The sequence below is a fragment of the Lipotes vexillifer genome, unplaced genomic scaffold, assembly GCF_000442215.2.
Source record: "Lipotes vexillifer unplaced genomic scaffold, Lipotes_vexillifer_v1.1 scaffold182, whole genome shotgun sequence".
In the NCBI taxonomy this organism is placed as follows: Eukaryota; Metazoa; Chordata; class Mammalia; order Artiodactyla; family Lipotidae; genus Lipotes; species Lipotes vexillifer.
The window spans coordinates 5494970-5507588 of NW_006798798.1; the positions used below are offsets into that span (position 1 = coordinate 5494970).

Consider the following 12619-nt stretch of genomic DNA (forward strand, 5'->3'; position numbering starts at 1 on the left):
CCTGCTGAAGCACCTCCTTGAGCTCACAGCGGTCCCTCTGCTGACTCTCCTTGCCCTCAGCCCCTGCCAGCGCCATCCAGGTGACTGTGTCAGACCCCTACCACGTGGTGATCCTATTCCAACCTGTGACCCTGCCCTGCTCCTACCAGTCGACCACGACCCCCACGGCGCCCATCGTGATCTGGAAGTACAAGTCTTTCTGCCGGGACCGCCTTGCTGACGCCTTCTCCCCAGCCAGTGTTGACAACCAGCTTAACGCCCAGCTGGCGGCTGGTAACCCGGGCTACAACCCCTACGTGGAGTGCCAGGACAGCGTGCGCACCGTCAGGGTTGTGGCCACCAAACAGGGCAATGCCGTGACCCTGGGAGACTACTACCAGGGCCGGAGGATCACCATCACAGGAAGTACGTGGGGTGGGGAGGGGGGAGGCAGGCGGTGGGCTGGGGCTGGACTGGGTGGTCGTGCCGGCTTCCTCATGTCCAACCTGGAGTCCCCACCTGGAAGTTCGTCAGCGCCAGTGTCTGAAAGGATTGACAGAGGGAGGGATCCTTCCTTCTACCCATCCGTCCATCCCTTTATTTAACAGCAAAAATTTATTGAGCACCTAACATACACCAGGCACCATTTGAGGCCTTGGATATACAGCAGTAAACAAAATCATCAAATCCCTTCCCTCCTGGAGCTTGAATTCCAGTGAGGCAGACAAATAAGATAAACACAACACATACTATCAAGTGCTTGAAGATAAAGAAAAGTGGGTAATGGAGAGAGAGGCGGGGTTCTATAATAATACTAGTAGTATCAGTAATAATAAGTAGAATTTATATAAGTAACAACTCTTAAAGAGCCTCCTGTGTGCCAGGCTCTAATCCAGGTTGACATGGATTAACTCATTTAGACCACAATAATTGAGTGGGTAGATTCTGTTATTGTCATTTTACAGAGACCCAGAGAGGTCAAGTGACTTGCACAGGGTCACACAGCTGGTGGGATTCTAAGTCAGACACTTTGGGTCTAGTCTTCAAGCTAGTAACCCCTTTGCTTGCCCAGGGAGTTCAGCAAAGAACTCACTGAGGAGGTAACAGGAATGAACCGAAGGGGTGAGGGATTTTAATGGAGAAAGCCTACAACTTGCCAGGTGCTTTATGCCCACGTTTTACACTCAGGACAGCTGAGGCACAGAGAGATAAAGTAGCTTGTCTTGGTGCACAGCCAGTAAAGGGCTGGAGCTGGGATTTGAATTCAGGCAGCACTGAGAACCCTTGTCCTTCACCGTAATGCTAGCTGCTGATAGGAGGTGCCTGTTGGAACCAGGTAAAGGGCAGTGGGGAAGCCGTTCATTCATTCATCCATTTATTTGGTATTTATGGGACATCTTCTAAGTGCCAGAAGCTATGGTAACCAGTGCTGGGGCTACAGGGGTGATCAGGTCAGCCAAGATCCCTGTCCTCAAGGAGGTGATGTTCTCATGGGATGAGACAGGCAACAAACAAGTGGATAAAGAAAGAGTAAGAGAATTTCAGAGAGTCCTGCAAAGTGCTACAAAGAACAGAGACCTGGGTGATATGTGATAATGACTCAGGGCTCACCCCTTAAAACCGCTGCAAATATGATTTGAAGAGGACCTGGGACTGTGCCCTAAAGAATCTAGCCGGCAGAGAGGAGGGTGATGGGCAGCAGTGGGTGAGGGACGAAGGCTCACCTGCATCAACAAGGATTAGAGTTTCAATCATGGGCATGGGGGCCGAGGAGGGAAGGGGGCATCCCTTTACCGACTCCAACAGACCAGGCCTTGGAGCACAGTCCTTCCCACTCTCTGTCTAGACCACGGGCAGGGACCCAGCGTGTCAGTCTTGTTTTGGGGAGGGACTGGCCCTGCTGGCTCTGAATTTCCACGGGCAGCGAGCCCAAAGCATCCTGCTGTTCTTGTGGATAAACGGCTTCTTGCGGGTTCAACCTGTGTAGGCCCCTACCCCATAATCCAGGGACTTCTCCAGCCTGGACCAGGTTGTGACCGGACAGCCCTGTCAGGACAGCTCCAGTCCTGAGAGTGCCCTTGAAGACTGGCTGGAATTGTGCCCCGTTTGCTGAGTCCAGAAGTCAAGTGACCTTCAGGCTCTATCTGGGGCAGACTCTTCCTGCTCCAGAGGCCCCACAGGCCCAGGTCTTTCAAGTTGCCTTGACCTGGGCCCATGTTTGATATAGGCCATGATTTGTAAACATCCATTGTGTGTATGTCCTTTCAGGAAGCCCAGTAGCCAGGGGAGCTTCCTCCATTTCAGCTTTGAGGATGGAGAAAAGCAGAGTTCCCTTTGGAATTCCTAGGGTCACCAATGGCCCAGGTTTTAAAAGTGAAAGTCATCCTGGGAAAACCAGAGCAGTGTTCCTCAGCTTGGGTGGGTCCCGCTTCCACTTCCGTTCTTCCGTCCTTTGGGTGATGTGGGCGCCTGGATTGGGGCCCTGTTTCTACCTCTTCAGGCTGCTTGGGGCCCATGTGCCCCCAACTCAGTAGCGCTGGACCTGAGAGCTCATGGGAACCCCGCTGAGATCACCAGGGCCGCCTCTGCTGTGTGCAGATGAGGAATCAGAGGCCCAGGGAGGTGGAGGAAAGCCCAGCTCCTGTTCCCAAGTGGAGACCCGGCATTTTCTCCTTGCACCTAAAACAATTAGAGCAATGCCCAGCCTAGGTGATGTCAGGACCAGACATAGACTGGGAACAGGGTGCGCCTTGCAGGAAGGAGGTGGGCCCAGGCCTTAGAACTGATCAAAAGAAGCCGGAAAGTGGTATTTTTCATGGGTTTTGAAAACATTGTGCAGGCCAAACAAAACGCATTGAGACCCAGATCCGGCCCACAGGAGCCCAGAGTTTAGCTTCTGGCCTAGGAGCTCTTGCTGGCCTAGGGGCTGCCTTCCTGCCCGCCTCCGGCTTTGGGCGGGGCCCTGCTCTTGGGTTCTGGTTTTGGAGAGGCATTTTTAGAGTCTGATTTAAAGATACAAGTGGAAAAAATGATGGGCCAAGAGGGTGTTATGGAGAATCTGGAGGATTTGGGAGGATGTAGGTTAGAGTTTTAGGATGGTTCCATGAAAGAACATATGCAGAGGGACCCAGCACATAGTAAGAGATCAATAACTGGGGGCTGGATACGTGACCACGAAGGACTGTCTGCGCCCAGGGTCACCCTACCTTTCGGGTCACTTAAACTCCGCACGGTCCCCACCTCTACAACAGAGGCACTTCCTGTCTGCCTTCTATCACTGCTATCACCATCTGATCCTCGATATGTTTAAATTTTTTATTTGTCACTCTTTCCCAGTTAGGATCTGAGCCACGTAAGGGCAGGGGTTCATACCTGTCCTCTATAGCAGTAGTTCTCAAACGTGTGGGTCTTAGGGCCTCCTTACACTCTTAATTACTGAGGTCCTCAAAGAGCTTTGTTTTTACAGCTAGAAAACTGAGAAGATAAAAAAGAATTTTTTAATGATGATAATAAACTCTATAGATTAGTATAAATAACATACTTTTATGAAAAAATAACCGTATTTTCCAAATGAAAAACTAATGAAAATGTATGGCATTGATTTTATATTTTTGCACATCTCCTGAAAGTCTGGCTGAATAGAAGCTGGCTTCTCAAAGCTGCCTTCAATGTATTGTGATAACATACACATGTAGCCTCTGGAAAGCTCCACACTACACTCATGAGATTAAGTGAAAAAGGCAAATATCTTCCGATTATTATGAAAATAACTTTGACCTCAGGGATCCCCTGCAAAGGTCTTGCGGAACCCTAGGTCCCACAGATCGCACTTTGAGAACTGTTGCTCTTTAGTATACCAGATGCCTCATTTACTACCTGGAACATCATCAGATGCATTCAGTAATCGTGTGTCACATATTCAATGACTGTATCAAGCGCCTATTTGAAATAGCCACATGCCCAGAACACTAAGGAAGGTCAGCGTGGGGAGGGAAGGGGTTCATTCCCAGATCCTGGCCAGGCCCTGGAGGACTCAGCAGTGACCAAGACAGACTAGGTTCTGCTTGCCTGGAGCCGGCTTTCTCCTGGAGATGGGATCATGGCCAGTCAGCCCTTAAGCTGGCTGATATAATTAGGCAGTCTGGCAGGGGAGCTGTGCCAGCAGGATGGAACCAGCCCTCTGAGGGTCTGCGAACACAGAGCCAGGCAGAGGGAACAGCGGGAGTGCAGACTGAGGCAGTTGTGAGCCCAGCACAAGGGGGGACAGTGAGGGGCCAGTGTGTCTGGAGTCTAGTGAGTGAAGAAGAGTGGGGGAGATGAGGCTGGTGTGACCCGGTCGTGTCTTGGGGAGTCGACTTTTGCTTTGGGACATGGGACAGAAGAAGGCGTAAGTCTGAAGTGCTGGCTCGGGAGTCAGACCGTCCCAGCCCCACCACCCCAGTTTTTGCCACAATTGTACAGCTCATCAGTAATTTCACCAGACCTCTTTCTTTTCTCTATAAGACAGGGAAGATAACAGCGCTATCTGACAGCCTTCTTGAAATTCCCCGCATTAAGTGTTTAGAACTGAGCCTAAAAGGTAGAGCGCCCTTGGTATGAGTGATTCAATTTTCACTCCTCTGTCTGCAGCCCCCTTTCCCCACGTGCTCATGGCAGGGGCTGCGGACATCAGGCACCCCTCCCCCGAGGTGCCCTCACACGTCTCCTCCTGACGCAGATGCTGACCTGACCTTTGACCAGACGGCTTGGGGGGACAGCGGTGTGTACTACTGCTCTGTGGTCTCAGCCCAGGACCTCCAGGGGAACAACGAGGCCTATGCAGAGCTCATCGTCCTCGGTGAGTGGGCTGGGCCCTGAGGGACGGGGTCGGGGGCTTCTGCCACTGCTGTATCTCTGCTCTCTGCCCTCCGGCTCACTCTCTGGGCTCTGTCGCCTGCTCTGTTCTCCCCTCACAGCACCACCAGTCACTTGGGCTTATTTGTACCCTGCACCCCAGGCAGGGTAGGGACCCCTCGCCCGCCGCAACATTTCAAATAAGCCAGAGCCAAACTAAGAGTGGAGAGAAATTGGGACTCTGCCTCTTCCCAGTCTCAGTTTTTAAAAATACAGAAACGGTTAGAGTTGATGGGCAGTGAGCGAGGAGGGTTGATGGCGTATATAATTGAGAGGAGGCTTCTGCCCCACCCCCAGAGCCACCTCTCAGCCCGGAGTCCCTTGCCAGGGCACAGGAACCTGGCCCTCTGCCCTGCTGGGATGGCACTGTGTGGCTTGTGTAGTTATTGCTCCCCTTAAGCTCGGCTGCCTCTATAAGCTCAGGGGCAGGCTGGGGTACCCGCCAGCAGCCCCCGCCCGGCTGTGAGGCCCCCCCCGCCATGTGTGGAAGGGACGCTGCCGTTAGCCAGATGCTCTGTTCTCAGCCGACACAGTCTCGCGTGGTGTGTGCTATATGTGAGATGTTGCCAGGTCGCACGTTGCCATCATCACATGCATGATGCAAGGTAACGCATGTGTGCACGAGCACATGATGGAGCACGCTCCAGGGTGCTCAGATCATGCGACAGAGTTCATGTCTGGGTGACAGAATGCATGCACCAGTGACCCAGAGAAACCTGTGTGTTCTTTGGTAAAATGCACAATCTACATCAGCATGTCTCAGGTTTAGTCGCAGGACCCACAAGATTATTGAGGATCTCAAAGAAATTTTGTTTAAGTTTCTGTGGGTTATATTTATAGTTGTTTAACATATTATAAATTGAATCTGGCACACAAGCACACAATCGATTACTATCAGAGCAGATGACATCATCACGTGATGGAGCCTGTGGAAAGCTCCCCTGCCTGCACCTCTACTGACGAAGGAGAATGAGAAGGGCAAACGATGGCTTAGTGTTATCAGGAGAGCGGCTTGGCCTCCCAGACAGGACCACACTTTGAGAACCGCTGGTTTATACGCTAGAACCTTCTCCTGGGGGCATGTGGCATGGGGTGCTGAGCTCTGGATAGAGCTTTGTTGGTGTACAGCCAGGTGTGTAGATGCCCCTGAGATACAGCACTCGCGGGGCACAGAGTGCCGGGTGGCACCTAAAGGAGACACTAGCTATGCCATGAAACTTGCGTAGGCGACCCCGGTGGGCAGAGAACCAGGGCCATACTGTGACTTTTATGGGTTGTAGGCACTTTCGCCTTCAAGGGCCTCTTCCTCTGGATTAAAAAAAAACATTATATTTTATGATTGTGTTGTTATAAAGACAAGTCATTGTTATATATTCAGTATTGTCGTATTTTTTTCTTCAGATTTTAAAATAAAACATTTCCATGGGCCCTAGCATTACTGTGCCTCTTGTGCCTGGTGGAACAGGGACTGCCCCTCTCACCTGGGATGGAACCCTCTGGGGCGATAGGACCTGTGTGTGTGGAAGAGATGGAGTCCCAAACTGAGGTCGATCCTTCAGAACCCATGGGATATATCCTGGAACCCTTCTGGGCAATAGAATCCCCCGTGGCGGGAGAGAGTGAGTGAATTACGTGATGGAAATCTTCTGGAAAACAGCACCCACATAGGATGAGGGGATGGGGGGAACCACATGCTCGGACCCTGCCAGTCCACCGACCCCACCTCTTCTGCAGGGCATACCTCCACCCTGATGACCCCGGAGCCGGGCTTCAGGGCAGGGGCAGCATAATCTGTCTCTCTTTTGTCCCTCCAGGCAGGACCTCTGGGGTGGCTGAGCTCTTACCCGGTTTTCAGGCGGGGCCCATGGAAGGTAGGGGGGGTGGAGTCCCCCATGCGCCACTTACCGCTTCTGTCCGAGTACTCTCCCCTGCCCTAAACGCCACTCGCCCAGACCCCACTAATAACGCCGCCTGACTCCGACTCCGGGGCATCTAGCGACCTGGCTCTGGGCCGTGGGGCGGGCTGGGCTGGCTGGCGAGGGGCCTGGGGTGTAGGCAGGGGGCTCCTGTGACTGGTGCCTGCAGTGCCCTTCTGGGGGTCGGGATCTGGGCCGCTGGCTCTGTCCCCTCTCAAGGCTACAGCCTGTCTTGCTCTGGCCGGGTCGCCTGTGTTCACTGCCTCGTCCAGATGAGCCCGGGGCGAGTTCCCTAACTTTGGGGCCGGCCCGCGCTGTAGAGTAGCGGGCGTCCCTCTGCAGCTGCGCCCCCGCCCCTGGTGTGGAGACTCCGGTGAGGGCTGCAGCTTCCCGGAGAGCTCTGCAGACGGGCCTGCCCCAGCTGCACTCCGCACTGCCCCGGGCGCCCGCATCCCTCTCCCCTCCCCGGCCTCCCAGCTCAGGGCCGGCTCTTGTGTCTCCGCAGACTGGCTGTTCGTGGTCGTGGTCTGCCTGGCTGCCTTCCTCGTCTTCCTCTTGCTGGGCATCTGCTGGTGTCAGTGTTGCCCCCACACCTGCTGCTGTTACGTCAGGTGCCCCTGCTGCCCCGAAAAGTGCTGCTGCCCAGAGGCCCGTAAGTGCCCCTCGCCCCTCGCCTGTCCGCCCCTGCTCGGCCTCCCTCCCGAGCCCAAGGAGGGGATGTGGCCGTCTGCCTGCCTCCCGGGACGGTGCTACTCACCGGTCTGGAGGTTTTTGGCCCTGAGGCATGTGGGTTCTCAGCTCCCCGACCCGCGCTCCCTGCATTGGAAGGCAAAGTCTTAACCACTGGACCACGAGGGAAGTCCTGGTCTGGAGGTTTTAAGGGGAGCAGTTTGGGAGAAAGTGGGCCAAGGAGGACCTGCTGTTTTAGATTATCATTTACATACTTCAGCTCTTCACTTATTTTTTACTTTTCATTTGAGTCTTCCCTTTTGAAAGTATAATTTATGCACGCGGTAAAAAAAAAAAAAAAAAAATTAAAATAGTACAAAACATTATTCACCGGAAAGTAAAACTCCCTGTAAAAACAGAACCTTGGGGACTTCCCTGGTGGTCCAGTGGTTAAGACTCCACACTTCCACTGCCGGGGGCACATGTTTGATCCCTGGTTGGGGAACTAACATCCCACATGACACGCGGGGTGGCCAAAAAAAATAAAAATAAAAACAAGATCTAAGTGAAAAAGGTGAGAAACCAAATAAGGTTTACAGCCCCAGCAAATTTAAGCATCTTTTAACAACCCACATCCACACAAGCACTCCAGATTTCCCACAGATGCCATTTAAGGACACATCCAGTGCCTCAGAGTGGGCACCTGCAGGCCTGGGATTAGACGTGGGACCAGAGATGGAGGGAGAAGCAGCAAACAAAACAGGGCTGGAAAGGAAGAGAGAGTCTCCCTCCTCCAGCTGCCCCGTTCCCCTTCCTCAGGGACCTGAGCACTGCCGGTTCCCTGGTTGCCTTCCAGAGAGCATCTGGGTGAACCAGCACCTCTGCACTCAGTTGTTGGGAAGTTCACATGACTATTTTCATCAACTCTGACGTGGAAGTTTACACTGGCTGCTTTCTTATATTCAGACATATCTTGCTCTCTTGTTCCTTGTATTGAAAGAGGGCCATGAAAGCATACTTCCCTACTAGTTCTTAGTGAGGACACCTCACCTTTTCCTTCCTCATTGTCAAGTTCACCATATCTTTAGTTGATGAACAGATGATGTTGGTAGATAGAAATAAATAACTTCACGTGTTAGGAGCACCTAGACTATGGGAGACCAAAAGAGGGACAGACCTGCCCCTCTCCTGGCACCTGCTGATTTATAGGCCAAGGTGGTGGAAAGAATTACCCATGTAGCTCAGATGGCTGTGTGTTGGCATCCTTATATTTAAGGTTTCCACGTGCCATAACTCCAGTGTAATATGGTCCAGGTAAAATCATAGGCAGTCGTTGCAAGCTTGGGCAGGTGGAAGTTTGAGTCCTGGCTGGACACCTTACCTGTTAGGAAGCCCAGTGAATGACCTCCCCTCTCAGCCCCAGTTTCCTCCTCTGTAAAATGGGGCCATGGTAGAGCCCACTGTACAGGGTGAGTTGGGATCCAGTGAACTGGTGTGTCCCGCATTAACTGCGGGGCTTGGCCTACACAGAGTGTTCCCCGCCCACTAGCTGTTGGACATTGCTGCTGTCAGCGTTGGTAAATCAGAGCCCTGCCACTCACACCATGTGACCTCATACGAGCAGCTGCTTTCCTTCTCTGCAAGGTCCTGCCATCACGGGGGCGTCGTGAGCATCAAGGGAGCACTGTGTATGCAGGCCCAGCACGTGGCCGCATCTCAATCCATGCTGGCTAACTTTATGGTCACTGAACTCAGCAGTGGGCAACCTGCTTCATCGCGGCCCTGAAAAAAGAAATCCACTGCTCTCTGGAGGCCCGTGCTGGCCACCCCCTCTCCCTCTCATCATTTTTAGTGAGAGCTTCTTGCTTATTGCTCGGGCAGTGGGTGTTGGTCATTTCACAGGTCGGGTGGACTCCTCAACGGCTGCAAACAAGTTTGCAGTTACCCCACTAATTAAGGCTGGGACCAGGACTGCAAATGCCAGGCCCGGGGCCCCATTTCCTCCATCCTGAGACCCTGTTACCCCAAACCGAGGTCCCATTAACTCCCTGCCGGAGGCCCTGTCGTTTCTGTCACAGCCACAGTCCTGCTAAGCTGTCCTGGAGCAGCATCTCCCACAGTTAATTATAAAAGGGTACATCAGCTGAGCCGCTGAAGGGCTTCTCCAGGGCTGGGTGGGGTGGGGCTGAGCACTGAGCCTTCTGCTTGCCAACTGAATCAGAGGTGAAGGGAGCTTCCTGAGCCCGTCTCCCCACTCCATCTTCCTGTTGGAGTCCCGGGGAGGAGGTGACTTGCCCAGGCCCATGACTTTTGCCTCAAAGCAGCCACCAGAACCCAACCTCTTGCCTGGGGAGGAAGGTGGCAGGGAGAGGAGGAGGATTTGCCCTTGAGCTGTCAAGCCTAGAACCAGGCGGGGACGGGGTGGGTGCGGCCCCCAAGTGGGAAACACTAGAGGAGACGCTTTGCTGCTTGGCTGAGGCAAGCGAACGCTGAGGCTCCCAAGATCCTGCCTCAGACTGAGTCCCATCACATTTGGGTCTGCAAGACCCTGTGGGGAGGATGGAGCAGGCGTGAGAGGGGAGTTGCCATGGGATTCCCCCCGCAAGATGATCCATTTTTCTAGAGCAAGGGCTCAGCTGCCAAAGGGAATACTTGTTTACCGGCTTGTGGGCTTTATCTATAGGGCGCCTCTGCCCCTGTTGCTCTGTAGGAATGCAGGTCCAGGGTGGCCGCATCCTGTGATAAGCTGGCAGGAGAGTTTGATGTAAAACCTTGTCAGATGTTGGCAAACCATCAAACTGTCTAAAACATACTGGCCTACCAGATCGGGGCCGCCGGCTGCCAATATGCACCCCCCCATCCTGAAACTTCTGTGAGGAATGGCACAGGAGGTGTGGACTCAGTTAAGCTGATGTCCCCTAACCTCAGGGACCCTGCAGAAGCCAACCAAGCACCTAGGGAAGCTCCTCAGCCTGGGGTGGCGGGAGGTGGGGTGGGACGAAGGCATGTGGCCCCTGGGGGCCTTCTCATGCTATGTGTGTCCTCCCCAGTGTATGTTGCAGGCAAAGCTGCCACCTCAGGCGTCCCAAGCATCTACGCCCCCAGCACCTACGCCCACCTCTCCCCTGCCAAGACCCCAGCCATGATTCCCATGGGCCCTCTGTACAACGGGTACTCTGGAGACTTCGACAGGAATAGCTCAGGTGAGGTCGGGGGGAGCCAGGAGCAGCTGGGGCAGGGGGTAGGCTGGGTGTTTGGCCATTAAGGGGTCTGGGGCTGGAAGGGGGGCTTGGGGGCTGGGAATGCAGGGTTTTCCTCCTGACAGCCAGTCTCCCCCAGTTGGTGGCCACAGCTCCCAGGTACCCCTGCTTCGTGACACAGACAGCAACGTGACCTCTGGTGAGAACCAATCCTTATGAGGTTGGACATGCCTGTAGGGGAGGGGGCTGGGTCAGCATCCAACCTCCCGAACTGATCACCTCCAACTCCTGTCCCCAGAAATCCGTAGTGGCTATAGGATTCAGGCCAACCAGCAGGACGACTCCATGCGGGTCCTGTATTACATGGAGAAGGAGCTGGCCAACTTTGACTCTTCTCGACCTGGTCCCCCAAATGGCCGTGTAGAGCGAGGTGAGGAGCCTTGGGGTCTGAGGGATTCTTGTGGGGGTTGGGGGAAACATGACTCCCTGATACCTGCTCCAAATCTTGGACACAATCCCTCGTTCCCTACCATGGCCACAGTGAAGTGTACGATCATCACTAAATAGATGAAAAGCCTAGGGCCCCCTTGAGAGTATATGAGCCAAGTGGGTGACATTGCTGGACCACAGGGCTCCTGACATTAGGTCCTGACTTCCTCCCACCAGTGACACCTTCCTTCCCACAGCCATGAGTGAAGTCACCTCCCTCCATGAGGACGACTGGAGATCCCGGCCTTCCCGGGGCCCTGCCCTCATCCCGATCCGGGATGAGGAGTGGGGTCACCACTCCCCGCAGAGTTCGAGGAGGTGGGAACAAGAGCCCCCCCCGGACCGGCCAGGGAGTGCCTGGGGGGCCGGGCGGCCCCGAGCCCGTTCTGTGGATGCTCTAGATGACCTCGCCCGGCCGGGCTCTGCTGAATCAGGGAGGTCTCCCCCAAGTAGTGGGAGGAGAGGCCGGGCCTGTGCACCCCCCCGAAGCCGCAGCCGTGATGACCTCTACGACCAAGACCAAGACGACTCAAGGCACTTCCCACACTCCCGGGATCCCTACTGTGATGACTTCAGGTCTAGAGGCCGCCCTCATGCTGACCCTAGGGCCCGCTACCACCCCTCCCGGGACCCTCCAGATGATGGCTCCAGGTCTGGGGACCCCCAATATGATGGGCAGCTACTAGAAGACGCCTTGCGGAAAAAGGGGCCAGCGGAGAGAAGGAGACCTTGCAGGGAGGAAGACGAGGAAGCCTTCTACCCTCCAGCGCCTCCCCCTTACTCCGAGACTGACTCCCAGGCCTCACGGGAGCGGAGGCTTAAGAAGGTGAGTGCACAGCCCTACCTGGCTCTACGAGCCTTCCCTCTTCTCCAGTCCTCCCCAGCTCACATCCTTCTTTCTTTTTCCCTTGCAGAACTTGGGCCTGAGTCGGGAAAGTTTAGTCGTCTGATCTCAACGTTTTGTATGTAACTTTTGTACTTTTTTGTAAATTTGAGGAATTATCGATGATCTTCTCCTCCTAAGACTAATAAAACTTATGATCACAAGTCCTAAGTCTGGAGGGAAGCGTTTGTTTTGCTGCGCGAGGTGGGGAGCCCGGACAGCTGCTGTGTGTGTCTGCAAAAGGCCGCATGTCCAGTTCTCTCTTGGGACTTGCGTCCCGACCCAGGAGGAAAGGACCAGCTCTGCCTTCTCCGTCTCTCGGCGGCCAGGAATACGTGCCCCAACGCTGGCTCCGCCCCGCCCTGCGTGCGCGCCCCCGGACCCGCCCAGGCGTGCGCATGCGCCTCGGGCCCCCGCCTTCGGGCACCACAGCGCGGCCGCCGGGGGCGCGCTGCGCGCTCCTCTCCCCTTCCACCCCATCCACTCTTCACCCCCCCGACCTACTTTTCTGTCTCCAAACCCCGCCGCCTGCCTCGTTCCCGGCGACCACAGCCCCTCCTCCGGGTTCCCCGGCGTTCCATCCGGGCCCG

The 12619-nt window shown here is 54.6% G+C and overlaps 1 protein-coding gene across 2 annotated transcripts in view; it reads left to right on the top strand.

Annotated features, from left to right (window-relative positions):
* The window catches only part of LSR (lipolysis stimulated lipoprotein receptor), a 13833-nt gene extending 1640 nt beyond the window's left edge, over window positions 1-12193 (top strand). Inside the window, exons 2-9 of one of the 2 annotated variants that reach the window (XM_007470979.1) lie at window positions 61-405; window positions 4697-4816; window positions 7294-7440; window positions 10508-10660; window positions 10797-10856; window positions 10956-11087; window positions 11344-11972; window positions 12061-12193. In XM_007470979.1, coding sequence (XP_007471041.1) covers window positions 61-405; window positions 4697-4816; window positions 7294-7440; window positions 10508-10660; window positions 10797-10856; window positions 10956-11087; window positions 11344-11972; window positions 12061-12096 — 1622 coding nt within the window. In that variant the 3' untranslated portion in view covers window positions 12097-12193. The remainder of the gene's footprint in view (window positions 1-60; window positions 406-4696; window positions 4817-7293; window positions 7441-10507; window positions 10661-10796; window positions 10857-10955; window positions 11088-11343; window positions 11973-12060) is intronic. The other variant, XM_007470980.1, reaches the window with a different exon arrangement.
* Window positions 12194-12619: the final 426 nt, after the last annotated feature.